This window comes from Oncorhynchus mykiss, chromosome 5, assembly GCF_057628025.1.
Source record: "Oncorhynchus mykiss isolate SJ-2025 chromosome 5, ASM5762802v1, whole genome shotgun sequence".
NCBI classification, from domain to species: domain Eukaryota; kingdom Metazoa; phylum Chordata; class Actinopteri; order Salmoniformes; family Salmonidae; genus Oncorhynchus; species Oncorhynchus mykiss.
This window is the reverse complement of record NC_143026.1, coordinates 61472314-61490943: the sequence shown is the minus strand read 5'-3', so window position 1 is coordinate 61490943 and position 18630 is coordinate 61472314. Positions and strand designations below refer to the sequence as shown.

Below are 18630 nucleotides of genomic sequence, written 5' to 3'. Positions count from 1 at the left end.
TTTTTCTACTGTATTATTGACTGTATGTTTGTTTTACTCCATGTGTAACTCTGTGTAGTTGTATGTGTCGAACTGCTTTGCTTTATCTTGGCCAGGTTGCAATTGTAAATGAGAACTTGTTCTCAACTTGCCTACGTGGTTAAATAAAGGTGAAATTAAAAATGTAAAAAATATTCAATTTAAGCATACTAGAAAGGAGTCGCTGGTGCGCGATGAGACAAGGACACCCCTACCGACCAAGCCCTCCCTAACCCGGGCGACGCTAGGCCAATTGTGCGTCGCCCCACGGACCTCCCGGTCGCGGCCGGTTACGACAGAGCCTGGGCGCGAACCCAGGACTCTGATGGCACAGCTGGCGCTGCAGTACAGCGCCCTTAACCACTGCGCCACCCGGGAGGCCCCCTGTCTTTGTGTTTTATGCACCAGTTAGGACTGTTACGGTTTTCACGTTTATTGTTTTGTAGTTTGTTCATGTTTGAGTTTTCTTATTAAAGAACCATGAACTATAACCACGCTGCGATTTGGTCCGCCTCTCCTTCCCAGGAAGAAAGCAGTGACAGAATCACCCACCACAACAGGACCAAGCGGCGTGGTGACAGGCAGCGGCAGGAGAAGCAGCGATGTCAGGATTATTGGACTTGGGAGCAGAATCTGGACTATACGACTTGGGAAGAGATAGACAGGTGGGCGGTCGACCCAGGGAGAGTGCCGGAGCCCGCCTGGGATTCGCTGGAGCAGTGCGAGGAGGGTTATAGGAGAATGGAGTTGGAGAAACGAGCACGCGGTAGGAAGCCCGAGAGTCAGCCCCTAAAATTTATTGGGGGGGGGGGGGGGGACGACGACGACAGGAAGTAGGTAGGAGACCTGCGCCAACTTCCTGTGCTTACCGGAGAGCGAGAGAGACCGGGCAGGCACCATGTTATGCTGTGGAGCACACGGTGTCCCCAGTGCGGGTGCATAGCCCGGTGCGGTACATACCAGCTCCTCGTATTGGCCGGGCTAGAGTGGGCATTGAGCCAAGTGCCATGAAGCCGGCTCTACGCATCTGGTCTCCAGTGCGTCTCCTTGGGCCGGAGTACATGGCACCAACCTTACGCATGGTGTCCCCGGTTCGCCTGCACAGCCCAGTGCGGGCTATTCCACCTCGCCGCACTGGCAGGGCGACCGGGAGCATTGAACCAGGTAAGGTTGGGCAGGCTCGGTGCTCAAGAGCTCCAGTGCACCTGCACGGTCCGGTCTATCCAGTGCCACCTGCACGGTCCGGTCTATCCAGTGCCACCTCCACGCACCAGCCCTCCGGTGGCAGCCCCCCGCACAGGCTTCCTGTGCATGTCCTCGGCCCAGTACCACCAGCGCCGGCACCACGCACCAGGCCTACAGTGCGCCTCGTCTGTCCAGAGCTGCTAGAGTCTCCCGTCTGTCATGAGCCGCCAGAGTCTCCCGTCTGTCATGAGCCGCCAGAGTCTCCTGTCTGTCCAGAGCCGCCAGAGTCTCCCGTCTGTCCAGAGCCGCCAGAGTCTCCCGTCTGTCCAGAGCCGCCAGAGTCTCCCGTCTGTCCAGAGCCGCCAGGGTCTCCCGTCTGTCCAGAGCCGCCAGGGTCTCCCGTCTGTCCAGAGCCGCCAGGGTCTCCCGTCTGTCCAGAGCCGCCAGGGTCTCCCGTCTGTCCAGAGCCGCCAGGGTCCCATCTGTCCAGAGCTGCCAGAGTCTCCCGTCTGTCATGAGCCGCCAGAGTCTCCCGTCTGTCATGAGCCGCCAGAGTCTCCCGTCTGTCATGAGCCGCCAGAGTCTCCCGTCTGTCATGAGCCGCCAGAGTCTCCCGTCTGTCATGGAGCCGCCAGAGCCGCCGGTCAGCCGGGATCCTCCAGAGCCGCCGGTCAGCCGGGATCCTCCAGAGCCGCCGGTCAGCCGGGATCTTCCAGTGCCGCCGGTCAACCGGGATCCTCCAGAGCCGCCGATCAGCCGGGATCTTCCAGAGCCGCCGGTCAGCCGGGATCTTCCAGAGCCGCTGGTCAGCCGGGATCCGCCAGAGCCGCCGGTCAGCCGGGATCCGCCAGAGCCGCCGGTCAGCCGGGATCCGCCAGAGCCGCCGGTCAGCCAGGATCCGCCAGAGCCGCCATTCAGCCAGGATCTGCCAGAGCCGTCAACCTGCCTGAGCTACCTCTTAGTCCTGAGTTACCCCTCAGTCCTGAGCTACCCCTCGGTCCTGAGCTTCCTCAGTAATGAGGCACCCCTCAGTCCAGGTGGGCCCTTTGTTAGGGTTACTAGGCCAAGGTCTGCGGCGAGGGTCGCCACTCAAAGGACGCTAAAAAAGCGGACTAAGACTATGGTGCAGTGGGGTCCACGTCCCGCGCCAGAGCCGCCACCGTGGACAGATGCCCACCCAAACCCTCCCCTATGGGTTTAGGTGTGCGGCCAGGAGTCCGCACCTTTGGGGGGGGGGGGGTACTGTCACGCCCTGGCCTTAGTTATCTTTGTTTTCTTTATTATTTTGGTTAGGCCAGGGTGTGATATGGGTGATTTATGTGTTTTGTCTTGTCTAGGGTTTTTTGTAGATTTATGGGGTTGTGTTCAGTTTAGGTGTCTAAGTAAGTCTATGGTTGCCTAGATTGGTTCTCAATCAGAGGCAGGTGTTTATTGTTGTCTCTGATTGGGAACCATATTTAGGCAGCCATATTCTTTGGGTATTTTGTGGGTGATTGTTTCCTGTCTTTGTGTTTTATGCACCAGTTAGGACTGTTACGGTTTTCACGTTTATTGTTTTGTAGTTTGTTCATGTTTGAGTTTTCTTATTAAAGAACCATGAACTATAACCACGCTGCGTTTTGGTCCGCCTCTCCTTCCCAGGAAGAAAGCTGTGACACTGATATTATCCTCATTAATTTTCCATCCAAGTTGTCAGACCCCGGTGGCTTGTCATTGTTGATAGACAACAATAAATTGTTCACCTCTTCCACACTCACTTTACGGAATTCGAAATGACAATGCTTGTCTTTCATAATTTGGTCAGAAACTTGGATGTGTAGTGTCGGCGTTTGTTGCTGGCATGTCATGCTTAAGTTTGCTAGTCTTACCAATGAAAAAATCATAGTAGTAGTTGGCAATATCAGTTGGTCTTGTGATGAATGAGCCATCTGATTCAATGAGTGATGGACCTGAGTTTGCCTTTTTTACCAAAATGTAATTTAAGATGCTACAAAGCTTTTTACTATTATTCTTTATGTCATTTACCTTTGTTTCATAGTGTAGTTTCTTCTTCTTTTTATTCAGTTTAGTCACATGAATTCTCAATTTACAATACGTTTGCCAATCGGTTGTGCAGCATTCCTATTGCCTCATCCCTCTCAACCATACAATTTTTAAATTCCTCATCAATCCACAGGGATTTAACCGTTTTTACAGTCATTTTCTTAATGGTTGTATGTTTTATAAGTAACTGGAATAAGCAATTTCATAAATGTGTCGAGTGCAGCATCTCTTTGCTCCTCATTACACACCATGGACCAACAAAGATTCAACAACATAGGAATCACTACACTTGCGGCACTGATGGAATCCTTAAGATTCATACTAAAGTAAAAACACAATTTCAACTGCCTGTATGCTATGTATACCGGTTCAAATGAACACAAAGGAGATTTTAAACACAGCCTAGACAGACAGGGGTTTGTGCATTTGTATTAAGACTACGAATCATATGATATAATCTATAAAACATGTGAAATTAAATGTGATGTCCTAATATAAGTACAAAAGCCAAATCAATGGAATTAAAAGAAAAAAAACACAAACCCGAGACCTATCAATTTAACTGAAATGTTTATTCTAGTAAACAATGACCATGTACAGGGGATTAGCATTTCAAATAAATCCAAGCGTTTGTATTTTTGCATATATCCTGTTTCAAGTTACACACATTTTTCCACTTCTCATGAAACAAATATAACGGACATAATATACAGTTTGTGTACATCTTATACAATGCAGAAAGACAGCTGGATTATTTCTTATTTTCATCTATAGGAGGGACAGTCAAAGGCAGGCCAAATGGAAATGGAATGCACCAAGCTTTAGAAGTCAGATCAGTTGTCAGAAAACCAGAAAACCAAAAGAAAAGCCCTCTACAATCTGTTTGGCTTGTACAATAGATATACAGGCCTCTCTGCATGTATCCCTATACACATGATCAAACTCGAACACCCGAACAACGAGAAAATAAAAAATAACATCTATTGCACAATGGTGGTATCAAAGACAAAATACAGCATGAGTGGTAAGTACGTAGAGAACACTAGGTAGTGGATGAGAGAACACTTGGGCCCTGTTTCAATACTCTCAAAATGCATCCTTCCATCCTGCCTCCCTAATCTGACATGATTAGATGGGTGATTGAGATACATCATGGAACCCTTTCTTTCACCAATCCAATAGTGACAGATCAATGATAACTTCAAAGAATGGAGTAAGAAAGGATGGATGGATGTTTAAGGTATAAAAAGCGGCATGAAGTGACCAATGAACAGAGAGAGCTGTGGCCTGGTCTACGGCCAACCAAGCACACTCACTGTGGATTTCCCCTAACCCGAGGACACATTACAGGGGTTCTGACACAGAGCATTCTGGGTAAGGGCGGGAGTGTTGGCATTCCAAGCTTCGGGCGTCTGACCTGTGATTAAAACACCACAGGGCTGCATGCAGACGACCACAGGTTACCTCAGCTATAAACAGCAGCCCGATTAAAGGTCAGATCTGTACCAGAACAGGTTCTTCTCATAGAATATTATTACACTGTTGTAACCACGACAGCAAAGAAGTTTGATATGTAAACATAAACAAATAAATATCAGGGAGAGATGATTGCAATTTCCACCTAGTGGCAGTGTTAATGGTCCATACCGCAGAATTGTAACTTAAATCATGTCCTTCCCCAACCCAAAGGAGAACGTAGCTTTAATAATACATTTTCACAACATATGGCTCAGGATAGGTCTTTTCACTCAGACTACTCCAATAGTAGGGGACAACAATGGCATTACATGGAAGCTTATTAAAGGTAATGGACACATGTACAGTAGGACACATATAGTTCAATGCAACAGGAGAACATAAAACAAAGGGGAAATGAGTGCAACTGTCATTTTCATATGAGCTACTTTTATCAACATCTCTATTCAGTTCAATTCAAAGCTAAAAGGGCAATTCTGCCACTTTTCAACCTCATATTCATTATGACCAGCGCCATACCATTGTCTACATATGTGAAAAGGACGCGCTTCTATGATCTGTGGTTAAAAAGATAAGAAGAAAGGTCCTAAAAAATGCTTCTCTGTAGTTAGGTTTCCATCCAATTGGCGACCGATTTTAATGCGAATACTCAAAAATCTGCATAATGAAAATATGCGTATTTTCCCACTAGGGGTGTGTTTCCACCAAACGGACTTGTTGTGGACAAAAGTCAGTACGCAATGCACATTAAATGTCATTTTTCGTTTTAAGTGTACTGAATAAAAATCTAAAGTTGAATGTGTTTCCATCGCATTTTCAACTCGTCCGATAGTTTTGTCACAAAAACTGTTGCGTTCAATAGCACATTTTCCCACTCTGGTCTTGGCACGAGAGCTCTAGCCAACAGCTCGCAGATACAGTGTGGGTAGGCTAGTTGACATGATGACATTATTTTGGACAACAGCGAGAATATTTTTACTTGTCAAACGGCAGACAAGCATCGATCATCATGTCACCAGAATAAGACCCTCGATATTTATTGGAAAGGAGCATCAAGATCACCGCGGCGTGCACTTTCACTACCCTGCGAAGTTCATCGTGACTTATTTAATCTGTAGTGCCGTTTTTACACATGTAAACACTGGTATTGCGCTGTTGATAATGAAAATGAGATTGAAAAGTGGTGGAATTGCCCTTTGAGTTTGAAAGTGAAGTTAGAACCACAGGTTTAATGTGCTAGGCAGTACCATCAGCAAGAAAATCAAGTAAAAGACAATGCGGCTAAAATAAAATAAAAGTTGTAACAAACTATGACACACTGTACCGCAAACCGTTGAATATTCACGTTATAGCTGTGAAACTTACGTGACCTAATGAATTTGCATATCATTGATGGTTAGCCTGAAGAAAACCACAGGCCATTCCTTACTTTCTTTGACCTCTCTGCAGCGTGTGCTTGCAGGTTTATCCATTTTTGCAGTTCTTACAACTTGTAATTAACAATATTGTTTCAGTCCTTTAACAAATACTACATCAAATAATAAAATAACACTTACCACATAATTAAATTAAATAAAAATCGTACAAATCTGCAATTAAACCCTCTATAATAAAACATAGTAAAACTTGAAAGAATTTCCCTCATCTAGTCTTTTTTTGTGGTTGTTTGGTGTAAATCACAGCCTTTTGAACTTACTTAAACTGTCAGAAGAGGCACAACTAAGCATCCATTCCTTCTCCCTATGTTCGCTGAAGAAGCACTGAAATATTGTAAAAAAAACAATGCATCTACTATCTCACACTCGGCGAGAAAGAAAATATATCTGTACAATTTGTTCTGGTCCAAGCAGACCTCTCTCTCACACAACACTTGAAGCCTCCAGCACTCCTCCCATGGCTCACCACATTCACATAATAAACCAATACTAAAATAATGTCTCGATCTTCAAAAGCATCCCGCCATAACCTTTAGCTATTCCCTTCTTCACATCTGCCAGAGCTCTAGTCGGTCAAGTGAGGGGATCCATGCTCCCTCACCAGACAGACACATATTCTGCTCATCTTTACATGTTAAGCCAGCCTCTATAGTGCATTTAAACAGCGCATCACCTCCTTCACAAATCATGGGCCATCATCCGTTCCCCTCCACACCTATCAATTAAAAACAGTAAGAGAGATTGTGATTGCTGGTTCCCACCCTCCACTCCAACCTCCCACCGTAAAGTAACATCCAGTTCTGTTTCCACATAGGGTCCAGGCCGACCCCAAAAGTTCTGTTTTGCTATTGTTTTGCTTTGAGAGTTTGTCGGTCTGGGGAATGTGTGGCGAGGTGTGTGTATCTGTGTGTGCGTATCAGGTGGAGTTTGTATATGTGTGTTGTAGCGGTGGTCTGTGTCTGCATGCGTATGTCTGTGTGTGTGGTTGAGGAAGCGGTCATGTCTTGGGCACATCGGCCTTGAGGGAAATGGCCAGCTATGTGTCCTTCACAGTGTGTGGGGTACGGTTTGTGAGTTGTATACGAATGTGTTATGCGTGTGTGTGTGTGAGTGTCTGAACTAGTAACGCTAGTTTGTCTATGTGTGCGTTTGTCTATTTGTGCATATCTCTATGTATGTGTGTCTGCGTGTGTCCAGTCCAGGTCACCCGTGGGACATCTCGGCCTTGCTGAGAGCGATGGCCAGCTCTAAGTCCTCTTGCTCCTGCTGCCGGAGCCTCTTCAGCCGCTCCCGCTCCGCTCGCTCACTCTCTCGCTTCGCCCACTCCAGTTGCTGGGCCTCATTTCCAAACTACAGAGAGAAGAGGAGAAGAGGCATTTAATAAAGGATTCATCCGTCACACCATGTCCAAAACACACATTAGGAGGTGTTTTGTCAGAGTATTAGATTTCAATGAACCTTATCCTGTACATTAAGAGTAAACTTCCCTTTCTGCCTGGCTACCGTAAGAGGACATAGATGACTGTAATTTACTATTATAACTAAATCATGTACATACACAAAAGCATCAACACACACAAAATATACCCACTACACAGACAATCGAACTGACCCTATCCCTATCGGTACTTTAATGTTCAATGTATGTATGTTCTGCTGTTGAAGGAAAGGTGCTTCTTATTGTTAAACCTGAGTGGTTGTGCTCCGAGCCTAAAGTACGTGAGCGAAACACAAAAACAAAGCACTTTTCAATTTGACAGCGTTATTAAACATTCTTACCTTAACTTTTTCTGGCCCTGCGAGAGAAAAATGAATTACAAAACACCAAACAAACAATTCACTAATCGTGTATCACACCATCCATTTTACACCGAGCACATTACGAAACAGCATCAACTAACTATGAGAAGGCGACATGGAGGACCGTTTCAGTTCGTTTCCCAAATGAAAATGAATGAGCAACTAAAAGCATATTTGAACAACATGCAAAGACGACATGTAGGGAGAAAATGGGAAGGACAGAAATGACCATTTTTGATTCTCTGTTAAAGTGATAGTATGAGATCTAACCTAAGTCAAGTATAGCTAGGAACTCTCCCATGCATATCAGAACGCACACACATTCTAAGATACTGCTTTGCCATCCTTAGATCTGATTCAAATGTCAGGGTCAAATGAGGCCATTCAATTCTTGGAATCATGCTGACCAAAATAAATATGGAACAGAGTCCATTGAGGCATTTAATAGCTATATTTGTTTCCTTGAAATATTTATAATTCAATTCAGGGTCCAAGTTCATCTGGTATTTGTCTAGATAATATCTTCAATGTGGAACATAATACCTCTTTAGTTTAAATAAAGTATGGGCAGTTGACTCTGTTAAAATAGATTTGGCAACTTTGGGAGTAGTTTGGTACAAGTCAGAGATGGTAAAGCAGGATCTATGCTACCGATGTCATGCGACAGACCAACACTAAACAGATTGAGCAAACTAAGCCTAAAGAAAAGACAAAACACTGATACACACTAATACTGTATCTAAACACTAGTAGGACATACATGACTGAAACATAACATAGACCTGAGGGGTAAGAACTCAGGACTGAGAGCTGAGTAGTGATACTACTGCTTCCCGTGTCAACAGATCCCACAGCCAGACCAGTGGCTTGGAGCTGTCAGTCACTAAACCACACAGGATGGGCTCCCCTTTACGGCCTAGCCTGGCCTTGGGTACGCACAGACTGAGTGACTGACTGATTGAATGCTGATGCCGGGAGCTGAGATGGAAAAGGTCAATATTCAGATAAGAAGATCCTGAATAAATCCTGGATTATGGCTACACTGTGTGAGACACCCATTGGTTGGTTTAGACAGACAGCCCAGGCCATAGCACCGCACTGGCTGGATTATTCAACCCTAACCTTAAAGCGCCGACTGGCTAGTTGAATAATACTTCACACGGCCAGAATCCACTTATTGGACTGCTAAAGAGGTGATGGAAATAATACTTCTCGTTTGTGCTTGTTTTGGGAAGCCTCTAGCATACTACACAACAACAAACCACATGGCAAAATATAGATATAGATTTTTTTTTATGTTCCAATCGCGGCGTACACATTAAACCACAAAAAGGGCCGACACCCTTTCCTGCACGAGCACCGGGGACCACTTCTGCAATGCAGCTCTGCACTTTACTGCACAATACCGAATGCATTGTAGGTGGTGTGCAACCAACTACAAAGCATAGGTTGAGAACCCCCCCCCAACCAAAATCATAGCACAGTATAGATAAGTGAGTCTTGTGGAACCTTTGACAGGCTTACACTCAGAAAACAGCTAGACGGCAAAAATGTGTGGGAGTTCAGTCATCCTCTTAGATATGAGGTAGGGTTGGATCACACAATTAATTAAAGTGATGATCAGATGATCATGAACGGCAGTTATTGCTAGTGATTATGCCATAGTCAACAGTTAGCCTACATGGTGGTTAATTTGCCATGGGTCTGAGTGGGAAGATGCCTGGCTCTGGTCTTTGTGTGGAGTGATGGTGGGTCATTGATTAACATAGATGTCTGCACAGTGAAGGGAGGCCAGGACACAGAAAGATGAGTTGATAAACAGCCAGGGCCTCCGCTCTAGATCCTTCAGTTAACATTGTGGGAACTTAAGCAGAGGTATTGGCTAGGTATATAAAGACTGGTCTGGACAGAGACAGAGTATCACTGAGCTCAACTTACAGAACTGAAGTCTGCAAAACCCAAGGAACAGTCTTTAGAGGCTTTACTTGAGGCAGATGGAGCAAAAGGATCTTTGCCACTAAACGGGTCTCCGACCCCTTTTTTACTCTGAAAGGGGTCGATGCCGTCACTGCCAAACGGCTGGAAGGGGTCGCAGGGCTTGGTCGAGTCGCCCGCTCCTCCAGGCATGTTGACAGGGGTGCTTTTACCTAAGGACATTAAGACAGTAAGGACAGTCATTTCCCCTGCAGAAGAGACCACAGTGTGTGTGGTTATGAAGTCAACTACAATTATTAGGTGACGTTTGCTCGCAACAGCCTTCCAACCCCCACAAATGCTGCCCCCCCCCCCCCACTCCTCCAATTCTCGTCTCACGAGAAATAGAGCATTCTATTATGAAAAGCTTTGAAAACCACAGCAGTTTCAGCTACACTGGTGGTGCACCAAAACCACACGCAGCTCAACTTAAACAAAATAGAGAGCACACAAACAATGCAGATACAAAATTGTGCTGAAACAACATGCCAGCATGGTATGAATTAAACACGCATTTAATGACATGGGTCAATATACTGCATAAAGTCCATATCAAAAAAATGGCGAGAGCTATTTTCTCTTTTATGTTGGGTTTTATGGTGAGCAGATGGGTAGAGTTCATGCCCACTTAACCAACACAGGATTCAGTTCACAAGTTCATCAGATCTCTCCTCAGTGGGTGATTTTAGAGTTTTTGTCAGGCCTAGATGCTACATGCCTAGGGCCAGGAGTTTTTAATGACCACATGACCTGCCCAAGAACAACTAACTATGGCCCAGAGTTATACCTGTTTGTCAGCAAAAACTCCTGGCCTTAGTTATGCCAACTCACTGTATTCTCTATCTTAATTTCCACATCGCTTAAATACATAAATGATTTAACTGAACCGTGACTACTCTAAAATAAGCCCATGTTAACATGGTAGAGATGTTTCCAAGCTGTTTCTCTGTAGGCCAGTCATTGCTGGCAGAGTCTGTGGGCCGTGGGAATGTAGTACTTACTGGTTGTTGTTGCTTCTGAAGGTGTTAACCACGTTGTCAATCGAGCTGTTATTTATACCAGGCCTGCCAAGGTTAGCAGTTCACAGGCCCACTGAACAGCCAGGCAATCAGTTTCTCTCTTTCAGTAAATGGCACATACTCTTCACCACAAACCGTCAGCTCCACCCTGCTCCAAAATACCAGCACATTATCAATGCTGTCTATCAATGTGATGCACAAGGCACATCTCAGAGCCCCACAAATAACGTTTATTATATTATTCTCACAGCATATATCGTATGTCCTATTCATGAGACTGTATCTCACAGCACAATTTTAAAGTATTGCTATGTAATCATTTCAGAAACTACCTAGAAAAACGAGAGATATCTACATCAAACTATCATTCTATGTCGTGACCTTTCACTTGTTGCAAATTCTGCTCAACCCCTCTAATTTGGATACATAAACCCAGGTGTGAAAGCAGTTTAGATATGGCATTGGCCAGGGCACAGAGTGTGACCAGAGTCGGGCAAGAGGTTGCCAGAGAAGCCACACTGCTCACCCGAGTGTGTGCACACAGTGGAAACAGAGGAAGTGGGGAAGGGTGGAGCTGAGAACATCGGGCGATCTGGTGTCAGCATGGCCAACCACAGATCATCTGTGTATTCCTGGGGCATGTTGCTCTGTGTTCTCACTGCAGCCTGGCATCAGGGTTGAGCTCTCAAGCAACAGTCATACAGTTCTACTCATCTAACACTAATCTCAGGCAAGGATTTTACAGATAGGGGATGATTAGCGACAATTCATTACTATTATATATTTTTTTAAATCTAATGGATCAAAGTTGTGACTACTATGCTATAATGTGTACAGTGTACCTAGGCTACAGTGAAATTACACTGCATATTGCATACATGGTTTAACCATAAAGCAGGGCACCTTTAATAATAATAGGTGGTGAAATCTTGATTAGCGTGGCCCATTCAACTTCCTTTGTGAGGTTTAAATGGTGAAATAAGACTTTCACTCAGTAACTTTATGGATAAAAAGCACATTGAGTCGCTTCTATGTGGAGCAGAGTTACCGCATAGGCAACTGCAAAACTGTTCTGTTGATTCAAACTTCAAAAGGAGAATGAAAAGGACACTTGCTTGGCAGAGATGATGAACGTATCTGTACCCATGAAGTGCTTTTCCTGTTTACAACCTAGTAGAACTCACGGTGGAGAAAAAAAAAGGGGTTTTCAGGCCAGTCAAAAACAATGTTTCTGAGCTGCAGCGAGCATTGCTGTTTGATCTATGACGAGCATATTCTCCTTTTATCATGCAGAGGTAAGAAGGCAACACCAGCTGAGTTGAGGCTTCAAAGATTATACAGGTCCCTTACAACAGCTTCTAGTGAACTATGTTCTAACAGTCAGAAGATACAGTATTCAGACACCTTTTTCCACATTTTGTTACGTTACAGCCTTATTATAAAATGGATTAAATACAACGTTTTCGTCATCAATCTAGACACAATAACCCATAATGACATGGCAACAACAGGTTTTTAGAAATGTTTGCAAATGTATTACAAATAAAAAACTGAAATACCTTATTTACATAATTATTCAGACCCTTTGCTATGAGACTTGAAATTCAGCTCAGGTGTATCCTGTTTCCATTAATCATCCTTGAGATGTTTCTAAAACTTGATTGGAGTCCACCTGTGGTAAATTCAATTTATTGAACATGATTTGGAAAGGCACACAACTGTCTATATAAGGTCCCACAGTTGACAGTGCATGTCAGCGCAAAAACCAAGCAATGAAGTCGAAGGAATTGCCGTAGAGCTCCGACACAGGATTGTGTCGAGGCACAGATCTGGGGAAGGGTACCAAAAACCTTCTGCAGCATTGAAGGTCCCCAAGAACACAGTAGCCTCCATCATTCTTAAATGGAAGAAGTTTGGAACCACCAAGACTCTTCCTAGAGCTGGCCGCCCAAGAACCCGATGGTCACTCTGACAGAGCTCCAGAGTTTCTGTGTGGAGATGGGAGAACCTTCCAGAAGGACAACCATCTCCGCAGCACTCCACCAATCAGGCCTTCATGGTAGAGCGGCCAGGCGGAAGCCATTCCCCAGTAACAGGCACATGACAGCCCGCTTGGAGTTTGCCAAAAAGCACCTGAAGGACTCTCAGACCATGCAAAGCAAGATTCTCTGGTCTGATGAAACCAAGATGGGATGTTTTTTAGCGGCAGGGACTGGGAGACTAGTCAGGATTGAGGGAAAGATGAACGGAGCAGAAAGTACAGAGAGATCATTGAGGAAAACCTGATCCAGAGCGCACAGGACCTCGGACTGGGGCGAAGGTTCACCTTCCAACAGGACAACGACCCTAAGCACACAGCCAAGACCACACGGGAGTAGCTTCGGGACATAGTCTCGGAATGTCCTTGAGTGGGCCAGCCAGAGCCCGGACTTGAACCCGATCGAACATCTCTGGAGAGACCTGAAAATAGCTGTGCAGCGACGCTCCCCATCCAACCTGACAGAGTTTGAGAGGATCTGCAGAGAAGAATGGGATTAACTCCCCAATAACAGGTGCACCAAGCTTGTGGCGTTATGCCCAAGAAGACTCAAGGCTATAATCGCTGCCAAAGGTGCTTCAACAAAGTACTGAGTAAAGGGTCTGAATACTTATGTAAATGTCATATACTTGTTTTTGCATTGTCATTATGGGGTACTGTGTTTAGACTAGAGGTCGACCAGTTAATCGGAATGGCTGATTAATTAGGGCCGATTTCAAGTTTTCATAACAATCGGAAATCTGTATTTTTGGACACCATTTTTTTTGTACACCTTTATTTAACTAAGCAAGTCAGTTACGAACACATTCTTATTTCCAATGAAGGCCTAGGAACGGTGGGTTAACCTGTTGAGTGTAGGGGGCAGTATTTAGATGTTTGGATGAAAAACGTACCCAAATGAAACTGCCTATTTCTCAGGCCCAGAGGCTAGAATATGCATATAATTGTCAGATTATGATAGAAAACACTTTAAAGTTTCCAAAACTGTCAAAATATTGTCTGTGAGTATAACAGAACTGATATTGCAGGCGGAAACATGAGGAAAATCCAACTAGGAAGTGCCTCTTATTTTGAAACCTCCCTGTTCCATTGCATGCCTTCCCTCCATTTAAAGGGATATCAACCAGATTCCTTTCCCTATTGCTTCTACATGGTGTGAACAGTCTTTAGACATAGTTTCAGCTTTATATTCTGAAAAATGAGCGAGAACGATCACATCGCATCAGTGGATGGCTGGGTGCCAGCAGAGTTTTGCATGCACCAACAGCTTGGAGCAGACATTTTCTCTCTGTCTCTTATTGAAAAAGCTTGGTTTGCTTTCACCGTAAAGCTTTTTTGAAATCTGACACACCAGGTGGTTTAACAACAAGCTTAGCTGTAATTTGCTATATTGCACTTGTGATTTCATGAAAATGTAATATTGTTAGTAATTTAATTTGAATTTGGCGCTCTGCAATTCAGCGGATGTTGACAAAAATGATTCCGCTAACGGGATGGGTGCGCCAAGAAGTTAACTGCCTTGTTCAGGGGCAGAACGACAGATTTTTACCTTGTCAGCTTGGGGATTTGTTTTTGCAACCTTTCGGTTACTAGTGTAACACTCTAACCACCTGTCTTTGCACTACACATTGCACTACACGAGGAGCCTGCATGGCAGGCTGACTACCTGTTACGCGAGGGCAGCAAGAAGCCAAGGTAAGTTGCTAGCTAGCATTAAACTTATCTTATAAAAAACAATCAATCTTAACATAATCACTAGTTAACTACACATGGTTGATATTATCTAGCGTGTTCTGTGTTGCATATAATCGATGCGGTGCCTGTTAATTTCTCATCGAATCACAGCCTACTTCGCCAAACGGGTGCTGATTTAGCACTGTCGTTGCACCAAACCTAACCATAAACATCAATGCCTATCTTTAAAATCAATACACAAGTATATATTTTTAAACCTGCATATATATTGCCTGTTTACATGAATTTCTTATAATTAGGGAAATTGTGTCACTTCTCTTGCGTTCCGTGCAAGCAGTCAGGGTATATGCAGCAGTTTGGGCCGCCTGGCTCGTTGCGAACTATGTGAAGTCCATTTATTCCTAACAAAGGCCGTAATTAATTTGCCAAAATTGTACATAATTATTACATAACATTGAAGGTTGTACAATCTAACAGCAATATTTAGACTTAGGGATGCCACCCATTAGATAAAATACGGAACGGTTCCGTATTTCACTGAAAGAATAAACGTTAATGTTTTCGAAATGATAGTTTCCGGATTCGACCATATCAATGACCAAAGGCTCGTATTTCTGTGTGTTATTATGTTATAATTAAGTCTATGATTTGATATTTGATAGAGCAGTCTGACTGAGCGATGGTAGGCAGTAGCAGGCTCGTAAGCATTCATTCAAACAGCACTTTAGTGAATTTGCCAGCAGCTCTTCGCAATGCTTCAAGCATTGAGCTGTTTATGACTTCAAGCCTATCAACTCCCGAAATTAGGCTGGTGTAACCGATGTGAAATGGCTAGCTAGTTAGCGGGGTGCACGCTAATAGCGTTTCAATCGGTGACGTCACTCGCTCTGAGACTTGGAGTAGTTGTTCCCCTTGCTCTGCAAGGGCCGCGGCTTTTGTGGAGCGATGGGTAACGATGCTTCGAGGGTGGCTGTTGTCGATGTGTTCCTGGTTCAAGCCCAGGTAGGGGCGAGGAGAGGGACGGAAGCTATACTGTTACACTGGCAATACTAAAGTGCCTATAAGAACATCCAATTGTCAAAGGTACAGTGCCATGCGAAAGTATTTTGCCCCCTTGAACTTTGCGACCTTTTGCCACATTTCAGGCTTCAAACATAAAGATATAAAACTGTATTTTTTTGTGAAGAATCAACAACAAGTGGGACACAATCATGAAGTGGAACGACATTTATTGGATATTTCAAACTTTTTTAACAAATCAAAAACTGAAAAATTGGGCGTGCAAAATTATTCAGCCCCTTTACTTTCAGTGCAGCAAACTCTCTCCAGAAGTTCAGTGAGGATCACTGAATGATCCAATGTTGACCTAAATAACTAATGATGATAAATACAATCCACCTGTGTGTAATCAAGTCTCCGTATAAATGCACCTGCACTGTGATAGTCTCAGAGGTCGGTTAAAATCGCAGAGAGCATCATGAAGAACAAGGAACACACCAGGCAGGTCCGAGATACTGTTGTGAAGAAGTTTAAAGCCGGATTTGGATACAAAAAGATTTCCCAAGCTTTAAACATCCCAAGGAGCACTGTGCAAGCGATAATATTGAAATGGAAGGAGTATCAGACCACTGCAAATCTACCAAGACCTGGCCGTCCCTCTAAACTTTCAGCTCATACAAGGAGAAGACTGATCAGAGATGCAGCCAAGAGGCCCATGATCACTCTGGATGAACTGCAGAGATCTACAGCTGAGGTGGGAGACTCTGTCCATAGGACAACAATCAGTCGTATATTGCACAAATCTGGCCTTTATGGAAGAGTGGCAAGAAGAAAGCCATTTCTTAAAGATATCCATAAAAAGTGTTGTTTAAAGTTTGCCACAAGCCACCTGGGAGACACACCAAACATGTGGAAGAAGGTGCTCTGGTCAGATGAAACCAAAATGTAACTTTTTGGCAACAATGCAAAACGTTATGTTTGGCGTAAAAGCAACACAGCTCATCACCCTGAACACACCATCCCCACTGTCAAACATGGTGGTGGCAGCATCATGGTTTGGGCCTGCTTTTCTTCAGCAGGGACAGGGAAGATGGTTAAAATTGATGGGAAGATGGATGGAGCCAAATACAGGACCATTCTGGAAGAAAACCTGATGGAGTCTGCAAAAGACCTGAGACTGGGACGGAGATTTGTCTTCCAACAAGACAATGATCCAAAACATAAAGCAAAATCTACAATGGAATGGTTCAAAAATAAACATATCCAGGTGTTAGAATGGCCAAGTCAAAGTCCAGACCTGAATCCAATCGAGAATCTGTGGAAAGAACTGAAAACTGCTGTTCACAAATGCTCTCCATCCAACCTCACTGAGCTCGAGCTGTTTTGCAAGGAGGAATGGGAAAAAATGTCAGTCTCTCGATGTGCAAAACTGATAGAGACATACCCCAAGCGACTTACAGCTGTAATCGCAGCAAAAGGTGGCGCTACAAAGTATTAACTTAAGGGGGCTGAATAATTTTGCACGCCCAATTTTTCAGTTTTGGATTTGTTAAAAAAGTTTGAAATATCCAATAAATGTCGTTCCACTTCATGATTGTGTCCCACTTGTTGTTGATTCTTCACAAAAAAAATACAGTTTTATATCTTTATGTTTGAAGCCTGAAATGTGGCAAAAGGTCGCAAAGTTCAAGGGGGCCAAATACTTTCGCAAGGCACTGTATATGAAATACAAGTGGTATGGAGAGAAATAGTCCTATAATTCCTATAATAACTACAACCTAAAACGTCTTACTTGGGAATATTGAAGACTCATGTTAAAAGGAACCACCAGCTTTCATATGTTCTCATGTTCTGAGCAAGGAACTTAAACGTTAGCTTTTTTACATGGCACATATTGCACTTTTACTTTCTTCTCCAACACTTTGCTTTTGCATTATTTAAACCAAATTGAACATGTTTCATTATTTATTTGAGGCTAAATTGATTTCATTGATGTATTATATTAAGGTAATAGAAAAGTGTTCCTTCAGTATTGTTGTAATTGTCATTATTACAAAATTATTATTATTTAAAAGAATCGGCCGATTAATCGGTGTCTGATTTTTTTGTACTCCAATAATCGGTATCGGCGTTGAAAAATCATAATCGGTCAACCTCTAGTGTAGACTGATGAGGGGAAAAAACAATTTCATCCGTTTTAGAATAAGGCTGTAATGAAACAAATGTGGAAAAAGTCAAGGGGCCTGAAAACTTTCCGAATGCACTGTATGTGATGATAAGCCATGCCATCCATACTCACAACGTTCTTCTGTGTGTTTTACTAGAAGAACAAAACAAAAGAGGGGAACACTTACAGTGAGGTGACAAAGACCACAGAGGGGGAAAGACAAAGGGATAGTAAACCATTACAATTCTATAACACAGATGTCGGATCATAATTTGATCACTCATTTGTTGCTGAGAACTTTCCTGCACAACAGGAAATACAAACGTGTAGTGTATTTGAGTTATAAAAATGATTCTAACGTTTGTAATTCCCACTTAGAAATTTCAGACTTGATTTGTCCTAACGGAAAATGTATCAACCCCTACAAAAATGTCAATTAAAGAGGAATGGAAACACTTCTGGAAGTTAAGCTGAGCAAAGTGATGTATTCAATCCACTAATAGCAAACATGCTTGTAACATAGAAACATCTCTATTTTAAAGTCATTTGATCTGAACAATGTTTATTAGAGGTATGGGTAGCTCCATCTTGAATTGCCATAGTAACGACTGTTACTAGAAGTGAGCAAATTGAGTTTTTTGTCATGGAGACTGAAAGTGAATGCTGCCACCGGGAGGCCAAAACAAGGCAAGGTAACTAGCTAGCCTACTTGATTTAGAATAGCATTTATCATTTGGTATGAGCTAGACCTAGCTAAAACAAACTGGCTAGGGATTAGAA

The 18630-nt window shown here is 43.7% G+C and overlaps 1 protein-coding gene across 19 annotated transcripts in view; it reads right to left on the bottom strand.

The window, feature by feature from the left end:
- Window positions 1-3799: 3799 nt before the first annotated feature.
- The window catches only part of LOC110524202 (epidermal growth factor receptor substrate 15-like 1), a 38297-nt gene continuing 23466 nt past the window's right edge, over window positions 3800-18630 (bottom strand). For 3 of the 19 annotated variants that reach the window (XM_090235432.1, XM_036977986.2, XM_090235443.1), the window contains 4 exons: window positions 17983-18003; window positions 9944-10105; window positions 7938-7954; window positions 3800-7508 (listed from right to left, as the gene is read on the bottom strand). In XM_090235432.1, the coding sequence (XP_090091558.1) occupies window positions 7362-7508; window positions 7938-7954; window positions 9944-10105; window positions 17983-18003 (347 nt within the window). In that variant the 3' untranslated portion in view covers window positions 3800-7361. Of the gene's footprint in view, window positions 7509-7937; window positions 7955-9896; window positions 10106-17982; window positions 18004-18630 lie in introns of all 19 variants that reach the window. The other 16 variants (XM_021603631.3, XM_021603627.3, XM_090235440.1 and 13 more) reach the window with 7 other exon arrangements.